At 38.2% G+C, this 17941-nt stretch overlaps 2 protein-coding genes across 4 annotated transcripts in view; one reads left to right on the top strand and one right to left on the bottom strand.

Annotated features, from left to right (window-relative positions):
- Nucleotides 1-155: 155 nt before the first annotated feature.
- LOC142345413 (cleavage stimulation factor subunit 2-like) lies at nucleotides 156-11523 on the top strand. The gene is made up of 3 exons (XM_075397461.1): nucleotides 156-658; nucleotides 10067-10790; nucleotides 11099-11523. The coding sequence occupies exons 1-3, from the start codon at nucleotides 446-448 to the stop codon at nucleotides 11407-11409; spliced, it is 1248 nt and encodes a 415-aa protein (XP_075253576.1). The 5' UTR covers nucleotides 156-445; the 3' UTR covers nucleotides 11410-11523.
- A 2342-nt stretch (nucleotides 11524-13865) lies between these two features.
- The window catches only part of LOC142345807 (uncharacterized), a 51110-nt gene continuing 47034 nt past the window's right edge, over nucleotides 13866-17941 (bottom strand). For all 3 annotated transcript variants that reach the window (XM_075398180.1, XM_075398178.1, XM_075398179.1), the window contains exons 12-17: nucleotides 17572-17781; nucleotides 16971-17141; nucleotides 16211-16318; nucleotides 15426-15650; nucleotides 14710-14865; nucleotides 13866-14265 (exon numbers count right to left, since the gene is read on the bottom strand). In XM_075398180.1, coding sequence (XP_075254295.1) covers nucleotides 13988-14265; nucleotides 14710-14865; nucleotides 15426-15650; nucleotides 16211-16318; nucleotides 16971-17141; nucleotides 17572-17781 — 1148 coding nt within the window. In that variant the 3' untranslated portion in view covers nucleotides 13866-13987. The remainder of the gene's footprint in view (nucleotides 14266-14709; nucleotides 14866-15425; nucleotides 15651-16210; nucleotides 16319-16970; nucleotides 17142-17571; nucleotides 17782-17941) is intronic.

The raw sequence follows: 17941 nt of genomic DNA, 5'->3' as shown, positions 1-17941 counted from the left end.
ATTGATTAGACATATGACCGCCGTTACAGATTTAATCATTTAGAGGTACAAACATTTGCACCTGAGGTTTTAATTCAGCTTACTTTTTCGCGTTTATTTTCCCGTGGGTGATTGTGTCAATATAAATGGTAGCGTATGTTTGCGATTGGCTTATTTTTCAGGTCAGATTGGTGCAATATTCTTTGCTCTTACAAACGCATAGTTAGAAGCTGTGCGACGCAGTAATTTGCTGTTTGTAACGGCGGAAAGAAAGCAAGGGAATTCGAAAGTCAGTTTATTGAGAAACATTGATAAAATTTTGCCTGGAGAAGTTTGCTGAAGGAATAATACGATACTAGAAACTGTTAATCAAGATTTTGCCTTCTTTTGAAAAATTGAGACATCGATAACTCAGTATCGAAACTGAGTTGGTATATTTTATCATCACGTGACGCATCACATAGACATGGCCTTCTCAGACCCACGAGGTGTGTTGACCACAGAACAGATCCAAGCTATTCAAGTTGCAACGCAGGGAAAGTTGCTGGACCCAGCTACTGAGAAGAGTTTGCGATCTGTATTTGTAGGAAATATCCCGAATGACGTCACTGAAGATCAACTGAAGGAGATATTCAGTCAAGTGGGACCTGTGCTCAGTTTCAGAATTGTCTACGATAAGGTGAGTTGGTCATTAAGGCTAAACGGGAGAAGTAGATGGAGGCCCTAAATTATTGGCATGACCAAAATCTCAACAGAGTATTGTGCGGTCGTTGAGTTGTGCGTTAGGCGTATTCTCATGCTTAAAATTCAAACCTAAATTAGAAAGGCCCTCTGAGGAAATAAAAGTTACACTGGAATATATGATTAATTACTCTCAAAAAGTTTTAAGCAATTGTTTTTGTCTTGTTGATCTTTCTGATGAGTCTGGCCATTTTTCTCATTCAGAGTTCAATGCAGCATAATTTCGCTGTGGCTAACCGTTAGTCGGTTACCTTTCATGTGTTTGTTAAATATTTGTTGACCAAGAGATTTAATTTGTTGACCAAAAGGTTTGTTGACCAATAGGACAACCTTTGAGAATATACTGGGAACAGTCTTGTCCAATGAATCATGGCATCAAGCCTGTTTGCCTATCAATAAGACTGGAATTGGAATCCGACGAGCCAATGCAGCCAGATTTTAATGATCAGATAAAAGCAGCCTATATTGGTTCGATATCGCAGTCAGCTACATTAGTAGAGCTTGTAACTGGCCAAAATTCGACAGCAGATCACACTTTTACCAAAATGATAGATGAAATAAGTGGTTTGTCAATATCGCAGCTTACTTAAAGCGAAATACAGGAAGTCCTCGTCGAAGTTCCTCTCAATAAATTAATTGAAAATCAAACATCCGAAAGAGAAAAAGCTCGTTTATTGTCACTCTCTCTGCCTCAATCAGGAGCATGGTTATCGGCAGCTCCCATACCGGCTCTCGGCCTCCATATCTTGCCAAGCGAGTTTCGTGCAGCTGTGAAGTACAGACTTGGCGCTCCCATATATGAAAAAGAATGGAAGTGTCCCTATTGTAAAACAGGATCTTTGGATATACTCGGTAATCATGCTGTTGCATGTCATGGGCGGGGCGATATGATTTCGGACACGACTGCCTATGGGACTAAATTTTTTCCGCTTGCAGCTCTGCCAACCTATCACCAGTTTGCGAGCAGAAAAACCTGATACCAGAAACAAATTTTCGACCTGGAGATGTGTCTTTACCTTGTTGGTCTGCTGGGCAACTGGCAGCTCTGGATATAACCATTACCTCCCCACTGCAACCCAGTATTATTTCAAATGCGGCGAGGAAGTCTGGTTTTGCCCTGAGAGCTGCGTAAGACAGGAAGTTTGAGCTATGTTCCCAAAAATGTGCCAACAGAGGTGTTCAATTTATTCCCATGGCTTTTGAATCATTTGGAGGACTCTCTGAATTGGTCAGAAAGACATTGAAGCGAATAGCTCTGCTCACTGACAACAGAAGTTTGTACTCAGCTGGTTTGTCAGTTGCTTTCAGCAGGCTTGCGCAATCGGTTTCAGCCACACTAACGCGAGGAAACGCTATTATTTTGAATGCAAGAAGCGCAGAACTGTGAGCCAGCTGAAAGCAAAAGAAGCCGCCTTAATGTCTCTTGACTTTCGATTGTGCAGGTTTCAGTATCCCAATTGCAAACCAAATAGTGTGGGTTCCACTATCCTAGTTGAAAACCTGACTGTGTGGGTTTTACTATTCCAAATGAAATTACGATTGATTAAGTATAATTAATTAAGAGTTTTTATTTTTACCTGACCAAAGTGGGGAGAATAGAAACATATATTTCATATCTGGAAAATCGAAATGAACTATTGAAAATTGATTTATTAAACTGGTGATCTGCTGTTTTATAAACCTAGTCATGGTAACCAAGTTAATTGTTAATTCAAATTTTTATTATAGATTTAAACCTGTAAAATCAAATTTGACTGCTAAATCTGAATTGAATTGCAACCCAAAATACGCAAGGGTTATAATGTTTAATCGTTTCAACTGGAGCTTATTTTTTAGTTTGTAGCTATTATCTTAGTCCTGCTGGTCTTTTGTATTCATTTTTTTAAACTATTAGCCCGTCGTTTTCTTAGTATGGCTAACAACTTTTTAATTCGCCTCGTCTGCCTTTCGAGAGCAAATTCGTAACATAGAACCTCTGAAATACAAAAGTTCAACAATCCTGGGAACCACAATCGTCTCGCAGCTTAGATTCACCGACCACATGAAAACATCAAAGGCAAAGCTGAGTCGCAGATACATGCTGAAACCACTGGGAGGAAAGGAGTGGGGCTTGTCAGCGGTCGACATCAGGAGGCTCTAAGTCCTCATACGTCCACCCCGGTGGAGCCTACACCTGGGAAGTTTTGGGGCGGTTCCTGTTGGTAAGTGTGTGGAGCCAAATTGAGACCGCGAACACACGAGCAGCAAGGATCATCCCCGGCCTCTCAAGAGGCACGCCAGTGGAAGTATCCCTGACAGACTCAGAGCGTACAAACCTGAAGCTGGAGAAAGCTGCTGGAGCATTGCTCGCTAGAGACGCGATACACCAACTCAAAAAAACGACTAAAATCGCGAGGCCAGGCGAAAAGACGAGATTGGCGCTCTGTTAAAGTGGAATACGCCAAAAAAGTACCAAGTAGGCTGTCCGCGACTTTTTTTCAGCATAAAGAAAAAAGATCGATTGAGAAGACACCAACTCTACACGCAAGCAAACAGCGGGTATAACAGAACTTCAAGGAATTGACAACCGTTAAAACCGTGTCCACAGAGAACCAAACGTGAAGAAGTTATCCTATACCAACTAAGACCAAATCGGTTGCCATTCTTGAAGCAGACGATGCACAGATTCGGCCAGGCAGAAAATACACTTTGCGAAAGTTGTACGCAACAAGAAGAGGAATCAGCAGAACATTTCCTTCTTCATTGCCCCAAATGGAAGAACCAAAGAATTGAGACGTTCGGAAGTTCCCAAAATGCAAACGTTCTGAAAGGACAGCCCAGAAGAAGTATCAAAGTTTGCCTCCCTCGTGGGCCACCCCCCCCCCCCCCCGCAACAGTGCGCGGGCTTATATCAACACAGAGCAAATTCGTCCGATGATAGTCGGTTTGTTTTCTTTTCGCTGATTCTTTTAGTCTTCGGATTCAGGTGTTCGTTCTATTTTTTGTAATGAGTAAAAGTTTCCCAAATATAATCAATCAGATTTTTATCGGCGGAGAAAAGCGCGGAGTCTACGATGTATGAATGGGTAGTCGAATAATTCAATATACTCAGAGATTTCGGAGATAGCCGATCAGAGTTGTGAGTTTGGTTTGACCATATTTGGTTTAATTGTCAAACGAAGTTTGGCAATCATATTAGCCCTGTAATCTTTTTATGCGATTTTTCGCTTAATCGATTGCCCGTGATCTTTTGATGCAATCGATTTTTCGCTTAACCGATTTCCCATCTGACACTTTCAACTTTTCGTCCTCAAAAACGGGATAACAAGTAAAGCCTGAACGGCATTAAGTGGCTGAACAGCGCTCTTACGCTCTACTAGTCTCTTATTATACGAATCACCGAAACTGTGTCGAGGAGATAATGTCATGGTGTAAAGGGCGGTTCTTAATCTTAAAGGTTTTTTCTCCCACAGTCACACTCCTGATTCACCTCCTCTCACTAATCCCCCCCCCCCCCCCCCCCCCACACGCACACACACACACACACCGCCCACCGTCCTTCATCTGACGCTTTGAACCCCAGCCCTCTTGAACCCCTTTTTGTCCCCATAACTTGAACCCACACTTCGCTCCCCCTTATGCTAGTATCCCTTAGTCACTGCTGGCTACTGCCGACGCAAACTGCTCAGCGGATATTTGCGAGCAATTCGCACGTGGTTAGTCGGTTATGTTTAATTGCTCTCAAACGAAGTTTGTAGCAATTATATTAGTCCTGTCGGTCTTTTTTATGCATTTTTTCGCTTGACTGATCTGACGCTTTTGTCTGACGCTTTTGCCTTTTCGTCCTCGGGATAAACAGGTAGCGGCCAACAACAGGCGGTTAATAAGTGCTCTTAGAACCTTTCAGCTCAAACTGTTTTGGAGACTTATACTTATGGTGTGAAGGGCGGTTCTTAGAGGGTGAAGACACCTTCAACGTTGACCCTCACTATTTTAACCACCCCATCAGCCCCCCCCCCCCCCCGGTGCCCCAAGTCCCTGTGGCTACTGACGAACAACCGATCGCTATAAACACGCAATTTTATACCAGTTTTCAATTTTTTCCTGCTTTTTGAAAATTTTTGTCTTTTTTCGAGTTCTTTCAGCCCTAGGTGTCAAGTAACATCCTCTAGCGTTTTATAATGTGTTACTGCATAGTTTCAAGTGGTAGTGGATCGGTTTCAACATTTTAGCATCACGAATTTTAGTGTTTTTTTTTACAACACGTGCAAATTTTTTCAATTTTTGACATTTATTTTTTATTATCCTTTCCAGACGCATTATCCTTTCGGTTTGATAATAAGTTACTAAAATAATTCTTTTGCTATAGAACAGCTTTCATTTTTATGTGACAAGTTTTTAGCAATTTTTTTGATAAAACTTTTTCTAAGTTTTTTGCATTTGAAAAGTTTTTCGAAATTTTTGTTGCATTTTAGGTTTCTTCAGCCTCAAGAGCCGAGGAACTTCCTCTAGGGTTTGACAATAGGTTACTGTACAGTTTTTAAATGTACTGGAATGTTTTTCAAGATTTCAACACCACGAATATTAACGTTTTTTTTACAAAACTTTTTACAATTTTTTTTTTACTTTTCTTTCAATTTTTTTTTAATTTTGTCATTCAGGTTTATCAGCCTAACAGAAAATCTCCGTTGGCGTTTGATAATGAGTTACTGGAAAATGTTTTTTGACCATGGATTAGTTTTCAACTTGTTTTATCACAAATTTTAGCAGTTTTTTATGCAACTTGCAATTTTTGTTCAAATTTTTTGAACTTTTGTCATTTTTTAGGTTTCTCCTGCCTCAAGAGACACATAACCGACGCTTGGGTTTGATTATAGGTTATTGCATAGTAATGGAATGTTTTTCTAGATGTAATGGAATGTTTTTCAAGATTTTAATATCAGTAATTTAAAATTTTTGCAATTCTTTGGAGTTTTTTTTAATCTTTTTGATTTTTTATACTTTCCGGCACCAAGGTCCTAGGGATCTCCTCCAATGTTTGATCATAAGATGATGCATAGTTTTTAGATTTAACGGAATTGTTATCAATTTTTTAATGACTCCAGCTTTAACAATTTTAGATAAAATTTTTTTTTTTCAAGTTTTTGGAATTTTAGTATTATGTTCCAAGTTTATGGATCTTTGTGAGCCAGTTAAACTATTTCAGGCTTGCAATAGGGATACTGGATAGTGTCTTGAGACAATGAAATGATTTTGAAGATTTTATTATTAATAGCCGCCCTCATCTTCTCAGCCGGCTATTATAGCGCTCCTATTTTTTTTTTACTTCGTCGAATAAAAAATTGTTTCGCTTTACCTCATTTTGCCGCTTTTTCAACATTTTGCGTGATATCTTTTTGACTTCTCTAGGCTAGTTTCTCTCTTCTCTCACTCTGCTAAAAGTGATTTTGAACATCAGTTGCTCAGCAAAGCAATTCAAAATGAACAGAGTCAGTATAAAAAATTGAAGTCAGAAGTAGAAACGGGATAAACCCATAAAGCCCAATTTTAGATGCCCGCTATTTGAACGTCGTTCCTATAAGTCTTAGCTCCATCTCTAATGCTTATTGGTATTGATAGTAGCCCCTGTAGCCTCTCTCTAAGAAACAGAAGTACGTTATGTTCAACTACGAAATGCCATCAAAATAAATCAGACTTAAAAAAAGTTTTTGTACAAAAATCTTTTTTTCAATATCTTCTGTTATTTCAATCCCAATCATGCTTATTGGAATCAACGGCGGCTATTTTCCGGCAATCTGCCGGTAATGTTCTTGAGTTTTAGCGAGATTTTGTTAAAATTTGCGATTGTTTTCAAAATTTTAAAATATTTTTGTCCTTTTCAGTTTAACGATCTTTACTGGCCAACGAAGCTTTTCAATTTATGCAGATGGGTTACTTCACATAAATCCAGAGACTAAAAATAGTTTTAAACATTTTAACTGCCAAATCTGGAAGTTTTTTCTTTTAAAGTTGGCAATAATTTGCAGATTTTTAAATTATCAGTTTTTAAATTTATTTACTAACAAGGCTAGAAAACTGAAAGTTGCAGAGTCGAATGAAGCTGAAGCTAGCCTCACTAAACCGTGGCTAGCTACCGACGAAGCCAAATGCTCGCCGGTCGTTTGAGAGCAGTTTGCCCAACGTTAGTCGGTTATGTTTGATTATTTTGTTTTGTTCAATCAATAGTTAAATAATAGTTTTCATTTTCTAATGGCGCTTTTCTCAACCCGACTAAAAGTTTAAATATATAGTTTTTCTGTAACCCAATCGCAACTTTTAAGGAACAGATTTTGATCATTTCTTTCTCTCATTTAAACAGTTTTATATGAAGGGTCATGTAATCAGAAAAAATTATGACATAACCTTTTAAAAATCTTTTATTTCTAGTTCATTTATTTTCTCTGATTCCTGATGAGTGTTTATAAAGGTTGCTTGGTTGGCCAAATGTTCAATGGACCTCGGATTTTTCTGTTTCTAAGTTTTAACCTGAAGTATATGCTTCTGCAGTCTTTTTAACCCATTTTGTTCGAAAAATTTTGCAAAATTATGTGGGCTATCCTGGAGAAGATTCTCAGTGGTGCTTTTCTCAACTGAGTTGGGCTCATTGATGTTCTCAAAAATCTGAGTTTTTTATTGGTGCATATAGTGTTTTTTTAACGTTTCCAGTGTATTGATTTCTTTTAGCAAACTGTTTTGCTTCGAAAAGCCAAATCAGTGAGCCAAAAATTAGTTTTGTATTTGGGTTTGTTTTATTTCTCAACTTCTGTTTATACCGGTTAGTTTCTGATGAACAGATTTATATGTTAAATAAATTCTTGTATACATATCTTATAAATTGATCTTGAATGAAGCAATTATTGTAAACGTGTCTTTTATGAAAAAAATTTGCTTGATCGTTTTCTAGAACATTGTTTCGATTTCATGTCTCGAGTGACTTTTTCACGCCTGACTTCTTGATTTGTTTGAGTTATTTGGTTTGCGCGCATTCAGAAATTGAGTCTGATGCTAAAAAATTGATTGTGCGCGATGACGGTAGCCCCTGTAGCGCAGTGGTGAGTGGCACAGACTCCAGTCTGCGGCCCCTCAAAACTGTTTGCCTCGCTATTCGTTCGAGAGCAATTCGTGCGACGTTAGCCGGTTTATATTAATGATTTTCGCAGTCAAGCATTTCCTCTTGAGAAATCGCCATGTTCTGGATTTTTTGTGTTTATCAGCTTGCAGTTGAAACTTGTCGAGTTCATGCTGTTATTGGTTGCCCGGAAAGAAATATTGAAGCAGTTGATCTGCGAGCGCTTTTATTTTTGTGGTTATCTTGCTCAAATAATTTTCATTCACGCTGAGCATAATTTTACATTGCTTTTTCCTTTTCCGAAGTTGTCAACTGCCCTTGAAGTCAATTTAGTTTGGGGTAGATAATTTTTATCAGTCAAATCGTTCAGAATGTTTGCACTCGAACAATTCAAAAGATTTTGTGTAATGCTCCGATCTGGAGTACCTTCAAAAATTGTGTTCTTGCACTGTCAAAGCATGATTGGCTATTCTTTTTGAAGAATCCTATACGTCTGTATTGGAGTGCACTGATCGGGGTCTGAAAATGTTGAAGAGCATCTAGTTAATAGCCGCCGTCAGTCTCTCAAAGGCTTTTATTTAGGCGCTCTCCTTTTTTACGATTCGAAAGAAGTATTGAAGAAGTGTCTTTCTACTCAATTTTATTGGAAGGAATTTTGAAGAAGCAGAATGAAAAACGTGGTCTGGATGATGAACGAAATCAGAGTGGAGCAAATATACGGTCGTTTTTTGTTCGTATCACTGTTTTTGAGAGAGCGAGAAATTGAGATATGAAGAAATTTCTGTAAACGAGCCAATTTTTTGTTCACGCGCGGCTTTCAGATCAGTTCAGCGTTGACGGCATGATGGCCCGAGAAAGCACGATCTTCTTGAAAAGACTAGCAGATAGATTGTCGTCAAAATAGGAAAAACCTTATGCCGCAATTTTGGGCTGGGTCAAAACGACTTTGTTTTGACATCCTGAGAGTATCAAACCTTTGTATAAGAGGTACGAGATGCCAAAGGCGTTCATTCCAGTTCAAAGATGGCGCGTTCTTGAAGAATGACCACTAATTTCACCAGAAGCTACCTTGATCTTTTACCGCCCAACACTAATAATAGCTCGCCCAAAAAGTGGGGAGATATATAGAAGCCGAATAAATCGAGTGATATCGCAGAATGATTGCTTCAATTTGGAAGCTGAAATATTGTCTCCCAATGGGAGGAGACGTTATATATTAATTGATTCTTCTCGACTTGCCCAATGAGAGAGGAGTTGAATAAACTGCTTGAGTAAACGAAAAAAAGAAAGCAATTTGTGAAATTAAAGAACAGGAGGGGGACGATAAACTCAATTACTAGACTGTTTATTCAAATTAGAACCATCTCAGCAGTAAACTAAGTAAAATATATGTTTTTTGTAATTTTTCCTAATTTTAGAAATTTGAATTGGCTATAATAATATTCGCCTGTTTGTTTTGATAGTCTTTTGAAGTGTATTGGTAGCTATTGTGAGTTATATGTTCATTTGGACGTTTTTTCAAGCTTGGCCTGTTTTTAAGCTAAGTTAACCATTTCTTGTCCCTTACTTTGTTTTATTCCACTCATTGGGATTTGAAATATACCTTTTGTACAATTTTTAGATACCAGTTGATTAGTGTTTTTTCGATACCAATTGATTCATTGAAGACGTTGTTTTCTTGACAGTGACTTATTTAAAAGTAGTCTGGAATTCTTCGAACTACCGTGTTTTTAATTCGTTTTATACTTCTACATATGTCACCACTTTCACGTTTGATTTACTCACTCACTGTTTCAACTGAATGTAGTTTAGATTTCACTCAAAACATTTACTTTCAAGGTCAAAAAGTGAAATCAAAAGAAACGGGATAAACCAATAAAGTTCGGACACTGAGACTTAATGGGTGAAGACGTATTGCATTATTTTATCGAAGTTTCTGAAATTATAGTGCTAATTGGTATTAGTATTAAGCCTTGTGTTCAATTTAGAGGCTGAATCCACCATGCTTATCGTATCTAACGAAACTGTTGTCCGACATAGAACACTTTTTGACACTTAGATAAAAGTTAGGCTGTCGTCAATTGTTTCTTCTTTTTTACTGGTGGCTCAGTGTGGTCAAGGGCGGTTTTTTCGGCAATCTGCCCGCTATGCTGTAATAACAATGTTCTTAAAATTATTGGTAGAAATAGTGTTGAAAAGGAGTAATTGTTGTTGACTTTTGTTTAGAACCACCAAGTATTATTGCGAATTATTGTTTAGGAAAGCGGCAAAGCAAAGGGTTATGGATTTGCAGAATATCCTGACCAAGAGACAGCCCAATCAGCAATGCGTAACTTGAACAATTATGACCTGAGTGGGCGAATCTTGCGTGTAGATCATGCTAGCAGTGAAAAGAGCAAAGAAGAACTTCGACTTTTAGCCCAAGCAGTTACTGGGAAAGGAGAGGAGAGTCCGTATGGTGAACCCGTGGAGCCTGCAGAAGCTCCGGAGGAAATATCGAAAGCTGTGGCAAGTTTACCGCCTGAACAAATGTTTGAACTTATGCGACAAATGAAAGCATGTATCAAGAACAATCCAGTTGAAGCTAGAACTATGTTGTTACAGAACCCGCAGCTAGCGTATGCGTTACTGCAGGCCCAGGTTGTAATGAAGATTGTGGATCCGAAGGCTGCGGTGGAGCTGTTGCATCGGGTTTCCACCAAAGTTGATGCGATCAGACCGATGCAGAATATTGCTCCTCAGATGAGCTCAGGTAGTGGATTCCAACCTAACTTGATGCCACAAATTCAGCCGATGCAAGCAACCAATCCGTCAATATCCGGATCGGGCCCGGAGCCTTGGCGCCAAAATGCACCCCAGGACCCAAGAGGAAGGCCAATGCCCATGGATTTCCAGAGTGGTCCTGGTGGCATGTTGGGCGGACCCTCTGTTGGTGGACCACCCATGCCGATGCAAATTCCAGGTCAAATGGGACCCCCTCAAGGTAATTCATGACTAAGGTTTTTATGGAAAAAATGATTTTCAGCCACTATTATATTTATGTGATTTTAATGTAGTTTTCACCTTTCGGTTCTGAGTTCTGAAATGACCGTCAGACTCATTTGGTTACTCTAACACTTTGTATTCAAATAATTATGACCGTTGATGATAGTTTGGTTGTCCATGACTCATGTAAGCTGTTTAAATACATCTTTTTCTTTTCATTTTAAAGATGAAGTATTCCTTGAAAAGGTTTTGATGAAAGGAAGAACTGGTGAAATGTTCAATCATTTTATTTTTTTTTAAATAAAGGAATGCAGCCACCAGTGCAGCCTATGGATCCCAGAGGCAGGGTTCCAGGAGGACCTCAACCAGTTCCCGGACCTAGTGGTCCGATGCCAGGAATGGGTGGACCTGCACCCGGAGGGTCACAACCCTCAACATCCAGTGCTGGTCCAGCCGATTCCTCTGCCGCGTCTGGAAGCACCGATGCCGAAAAGGCAAAGGTGATTAGCCAAGTTATGAAGTTGACAGATGCGCAAATTAACCAGTTGCCGCCTGAACAGAGACAGAGTATCATTGCTCTAAGAGAGCAGATTATGAAATCGCAGCAGAAGCGATGAGTTGACTTAATTGTTATCTTATTGAGTAGAAGCTGACTGATTATTAAACTTGAACTAGTTCTGTTTTATTTCATTGTCTATTTTTCAAGATAATTGAAGTTTGCAAATAGCAAAGATTTTTGACGATTCATACAGTTGCGAGAAAGTCAATGGCTAAACGAAACTGTTACTGACTGCCGTTAAAGATGTTTGCATTAATTACGAGTCTTACTGGCTTTTTCAATGCCATATTTTTGGCAGACCAAAGTGGCAATAGTTTAAAAGGAGCTTTAAGGTACGATTTCTTGATTAATTGCTCTCACACAGCAATTATTAGAAGCCGCCCTCATCTCAGCCGGCTATTATAGCGCTCCTTTTCACGACTTGAAGAGACGTTATAGCTGCCTGTTTTTTTTGTTAAGTGAGCGAACAAAGAAACCGAAAGTTCAGTGAGCAAATTTTTGCCAAGCGAGCAAAATTTGTTCACGTGCGGCTTTTCTGTGCCGTTTTCTTCAAGTTTTTTTATGTTGTCTAAAACACGCATTTTGTAGGCAATATTGACAATATTATGGCTGTTTTGATAGCGCATTGCAGTTTTTTAGTACTAAAATGGAGCTATGCGCTAATTAAGGTTTTCAACTATTTTACCTTTTTTTGCAATTTTTTTAAGTCTTGTGTTTTTATGCAAAACATTTGATTTTGTGTTCTAGAAAGTTCTTTCGCTCGCTGGAGTGCTAAAAATTTGAATAATGTTAATTTAGCGCATTAAGCAATAGAGAGGGCTTAAGTTTTTATCAGCAAAGCACTAAATTGAAATATAATTTTTTGGAAGATGTATTCAACTTTTCTCGTTTTCTTCTGCTTGTACAACTTCAATTTTGAGTCGATTTTCAAAAGTACAACTTGAATTATTAACCACTTTTCACTCTGATATCCGATGGTTTGGTTTATTTCTCTTTGCTTTCTAACTTTGTAATTAGCTGGCTTTAGGAATCTTACGTCACGCAAAAATGACTAAATTTGAAGATGAACTCTAATTTAAATTCATTTGGTCTCGCAGTTTTTTTCCTCAAAGAACATATTGAGAAGACAAATTAACCAAGAAGTATGTCTAACTTCTATAGCTTTTGACCATGTTGCATAATCTTAGAGTCCCCTTTTTTGGGGGTGCGTCATCATAAACGGTGCCAAAATGTTTTTTAAAGCTTTTTATCTATACTCTTATAAATATTGATGCTGGTATTTTGAGCCACGCATTCCATTTATAGCAAATTTTTTTTGCATGATGTAATCTAAAGCTCCCACTGGACAGTTTTTTAACCTCTGTGAACAATGTGCACAGATGACTTTGAGTACTCAACAATATTTTTGCCTGCTTTATCAAGCAAGGATGTCAATTTTGTTTGCAATTGTTGAAATTTTAAGGAAAACTATTCAACATTATGATGACAATGTGGGATTAATTATACACTAGGGTACCAATAAACTGCGTACGGTAAAATTTCTGCTTTTAAAACTTTATTCGTGCTCCATAAACATGATTTGCGCCAAGGCGTGACAAAGGTGTGAAATTTCGAAATTTTAAGAGAATTTTAATTCTCATTTTCTCCGCCTAAACAGATAAGATTGTCAAACTACTCTATTATTTCACTGTTTGCCAAGTTGTTACGCTACGTGATGTTGGATTTTCACGAAAAAAATACGAAAGCAACTCCACAAAACCAGTCCTTTAAAAACATTCCCTGAAAAATAATTCGAGGCCAAATAATTGAGCGAAAACCCACTTGTTTGAGAAAAATTTTATCAACGATGTTAAAGGTCTCAAAACCTCACTGGAGCGCATCAGATTGACCCATAATGCTTTCTTTCGCTACGATAGAATTTGCAGAGGTACAGTTGGAGGAATTTAAAAATATATATTTTAAGAAATGCTGTAAAAAATGCGTTTTCAGGACTTTATTATTCAAAAGGACAATGCTCCTCTGTATAAATTGAAGATTATCGGTAATTTTTTCAAGAAAAGGACTAGAAAGTGCTAGAATGGCCAACATGTAGTCCAGATCTGTATCAAATTGTAAATATATGGGCGATTTTGAAGTAACGAATACAAAAACGGTAGTTTTATGGAAAATTTAGAAGTGTCAGAAATTTGGAACAAAATTGATGCAGATACCGTTAGAAACTCGGTGAAAACTAGAGAAACTGTGTGCTAGACGAAAAAAGCATTGACGTGGTGTCGAACATATTTGAACTCAAAATGTTTCATTTGTTGTTTGTTACTTTTAAAAAAATCTTCAACTGTACACAGCTTTTTGGTACCATAGCGTAACAAAGTATATTTACTTGTTTACGATGCAAGAATAGTTCATTAGGTCGTGCCTCGCGGGCAATTGCCTTGTCTCGGGGGCTCGTGAGTCAGTTAGGTTAATACTCGTGTATGCCTGGCACAATCCGACGTGTAGCAATTAGTGGCGAGGTTTGAGAAAATCTAGAATAAATTTAATATTCAGTTGTATCATCTACAAATAAAGCAATTTATCAGTCTTTGGCAGACTATTTCGTCAATTGTATCTGAGTGGGAAAATCAACAGTAACTTCATCAAGTGTCTTGAAAGTGGATACAAATCTCTCTGGCTGGAGAAATCACGTTATCGTTTACAAAGTAGGTAAAAGTCGATAAAGGGAGGAGTTTGGCGGCTTGTTGTGGATTTTGACTGCTGGATCGATGAAGACATGCGTCGATGATAGTTTGGAACAAGTTGACTAGTTGGACTGTTCTACTCGGTTGTGTCAGGATGTCTTTCATCACTTGTGACGTCATAATTGACTGATGGAATTGATCCTGGGAGTAATGGTTGGTGAAGGCTGTTATGTCATCTGAACAAAAAAGCTGTTGGGAATACCATTCATTTGAAAATAAACCCTCCAAGATTGTTTTGGAGTGAATGGACTCTTGAAAATTAGTGATTATTTGCTCTCGAATGGAGTTTGAAGCGATTATTATATGCAGGTGTCTTTTTAATGCAAAATTTTCGCTTGACAGTTTTGTTCTAGAACATTTTTTCGATGTCACTCCTCGAGTGCCTTTTAACGCTTGACTTGATTTTTTGGGTAACCTAAACTGCTCGTATTGGGAAAGTGGTTAATACTGCAGTACATTACGGCAGAGGTCGGAGGTTCGAACCCACATTGGACGGAAATTTCTGCACCCATTAAAAAATATCTAAGCTACAGCGCCCTCTGAATTAAATTGCCTCGCCTGTCGATCGAGAGCAATTTGTCGGAAGTTGGTGGGTTTATGTTTGAATTTGTAATTTGTACCTGGAATGGCAATGTAGAAGAGGATGAGGCCTCTTGCTTCCTCCTGTGAAGAGTTGAACAGAATAGTGAGGGAGTCTTTGGGGTCTATTGTGATGAATTGGACTACGGGTCTGAAGATGGCCTGATTGTAATGCAGAAAGTAAACTCGACCAGAGTCTAAAACAAAATAAGTCTTCATAATTGGCAGATTAATGCTTTCTGTACAAACTACATTTAATCATTGGTTTTAGGTTTTTGCAACGAGAGTTGAGTAATGTATTATCACACAGTTGTTATGGCCATCGAGAAGTTATTAAAGTTATTATCGCGAAGCAGAGTTGTTGAATAACAACTGAGGCCGTTTGTTCATGCACAACCTATACCTCTGTGTAGTTGATTATACTTATCTTTCTGCCACTTTTTTCAAATAGCAAATGTTGCGGAGAAAATTACTTTAAGCCGAAAAAAGAGTTTACTATTCAACGGCCGTTTTTTTGCAGCTATTATGCTGAACTGTTATCGGAACGATAGCTGATTAAATAATTTTCCCAATTTCGTAACGTATTGAAAGTTCTAGTTGTTTATGAATGATATTTTTGTTAGTCTCAATTATATTCTAGCTGCAATAAAACAGCCTGCATCATCTACTTTTAGTCACTTAATTGAGCTGTTAAGAATTATAGTAGCACTAAAATTTTGGTATCAAAAAATGCTCAAGATTGAAAAAGAGAACTAACTGTTGCCGATGATGCTAAATTCGCTGTCAAGTTTGTGATTGTTGCCTAAATCGATGTATGGAATAATCAAGAGCACAGTTTGACCTCCACTCTTAGACGATTGCTGGTCGTTTGAGGTCAAAAGAATTGAACGGCACTGTGCGTGGGCGGGGTAGTTGAAGGGCCAGTTGGGTGTAGTGAACAGGCCACTGTTTGCTCCGAGAGAAAGTTGGGTACATTTAGATTCTATAACAAAAATAATATTATTTTAGTTATTCTCCACTATAAACTTTGTATCATCGACTGTTTTAGATCCGATTTTCATTCGATATTTTTGCACGACTGATGCGTGTGTTTTCGCGAGTGAAGTTGATAAAGCGACTTGTGTTATTGAAAATTCGTCACCTGTGAAGTATTGGTCTCAAACCTGTCAGTTCGAGCTGATTTGTTCTTATGCAACTATTAAGCTGCCTAATTTTGAATGCTTTGTCGTTCTAAGAAGACAACAGAAAAGAAATGATCTGTAAATGAGTCCTTGATATACATACGTGAATAAAAAGTAAAAGTTCAAATTGAAAAATTAGGTTCCAAAGTGCTCATTTCGAAGAACTTTATCAGTACTAATCCGGTTTTCGTTTCTTTTGAGTATTACAAAAATCCACAGTAAATGATGAACGATTTTGAAGGACAATCGGTCAGTGTACCTCACATTAAAATCACCGAAAAGCTCAAATTTGTGTTAGCCTTGGAAATTTAGAAATTATTGAGCCAATATGAAAGTGATAAGTTTTGAAGCCAAGATTTACCTTTACAATAGTCGAGTTGTGAGTTGCTGATTGTATCTGGGTACATGTCAGCCGGGCATTTCTTACAGCGCCCTCTGTCTGGGAAATAGTTGTGGGGGCACTTCAGCACTGCAACAGCAACAAAATTTTGACGCCACTATTTTCATACCGGACTTGACCTCTCAAAAATAGTTTACGCTATAATTTTATGTTTTAACGAGATCATTATTTAATAGAGCGGGACTGCTTGCACAATGCTCTTTTGTATTGATTTTCACTTGTTCGATCCGTAATAAATGAAGACTACTAAAAATAATAGTGTTCATCGTTTCTACTGATTAAAATCCTTTACTTCCCATCATTTTTTGGTTCACAACAAGCTTACCGAACTCGAACTAACTGAACAACGAGCAATGTGTTAGTAATGAATTTACAAATAAACGAAAGCACATTCGCGCCTGAGGAAGATATCAATAAATATTAAGAGGGCATAAAGAATTCCAATTCCATTTATAAAAATTGGGAAATTTTACACCAGCTCACCTTTTTGTTCAGGCACTTTATCTTTTTGGAAGGCATCCCATACCAGCGTGTGTGATATTTTTTAAAGCTCTATGAGCTGAGATTTCAGCCAAAAAAAAAACTGACACGAACTCATTTTTGTACCCTAACTTAGAACGTTTGTAAACACTGCAAACAGCTGCAAAAATTTGAAAACTTGAGACTATCCCGCGAGCCTTCTTATCAGCAAGTTTCGGGCCGAAAAAATTTGACCAATTACCTGGATTGTTGAGGATACAACGTGTGCCGTTGCGTGTCACCTGTCCGTGATTGCATTTGAGACAGGTAGTCTTGCCAGAGCGTGGCTGGTAGTGACCCTTCGGACATTTGCGACAGCTGTTCTGCTTCTGGCCACTGTTGTAGGGTCCGTAATGTCCAGGGGTACACAAGCCTACAAAGTTCATTAATATCTAAACGTCTCTTGAGAATTTAGGGGTGATTAATCGGGGACCCGATCCTGGCTCGAATCATTTTCTGGTTGCTTAGATTAATCGGTGTACACGTTGAGCGTGTAGAATGTGGTAGATAGCTGATAGAATTCGAATTTATTATTCAAACGGAGGTAAATTGTCCAGGTGATTAAAAAAGGCAGATTCCCTAATTATTTTCGTCTAGTATTGGCGAATGTTTAGATTGATTCCCTATTCTGAATACTTTGTGCTTTATTTTTCTGGCAAAAATTCAAGATTTGCGCCAAAATTATTACGTGCCATAAAAACAACTGCGGACTACGACGTTAAACAACCGTTGGTTTTTAATATGAGCCCATTTTTTGTAAATCGTTGGTAAATTCACCGATAAAAGATAGAAATGTGGCCCACCTCCGCATTTTTTCTGTCTGGGAGTGAAAACCCCCCTTGCATCACATCTGTCACAACTAGTTTTTTCTTCATTGGGCTCAGACCCAATCGCACACTCCTCACAGAAGGTATGAGTGTGTTGTTGTTGTTGTTTGTTGCTATTGTGCCCCTCTCCTTGATCAAAGTGGGTTTGGGCGATGGCTGCTATTGAGTTGCTTCGGGGGCAGCGCACTGAAAATTAATCGTGACCTTTTAAATTGTATCTTTTCAAAATACGCAACTGGTGTACAATTATCCTACAATAATGTGGCGAGATATATTATCAAACGTTGTTACGAAAGAATCAAAAGATGAAATTCAGTTCGTTTTAATGCATCTTTAACAACTTATT

This window comes from Convolutriloba macropyga, chromosome 9 (assembly GCF_964194025.1).
Source record: "Convolutriloba macropyga chromosome 9, txConMacr16.3, whole genome shotgun sequence".
Taxonomy (NCBI): Eukaryota; Metazoa; Xenacoelomorpha; order Acoela; family Convolutidae; genus Convolutriloba; species Convolutriloba macropyga.
This window is presented reverse-complemented; position numbering and strand designations above follow the sequence as displayed.

Bases quoted from the DNA above. Each gene is read 5' to 3' on its own strand.
- LOC142345413 (XM_075397461.1), top strand. From the start codon at position 446: ATGGCCTTCTCAGACCCACGAGGTGTGTTGACCACAGAACAGATCCAA. The intron at 659-10,066 runs GTGAGTTGGTCA...ATTATTGTTTAG, and splicing joins TCAGAATTGTCTACGATAAG to GAAAGCGGCAAAGCAAAGGG. The intron at 10,791-11,098 runs GTAATTCATGAC...TTTTAAATAAAG, and splicing joins TCAAATGGGACCCCCTCAAG to GAATGCAGCCACCAGTGCAG.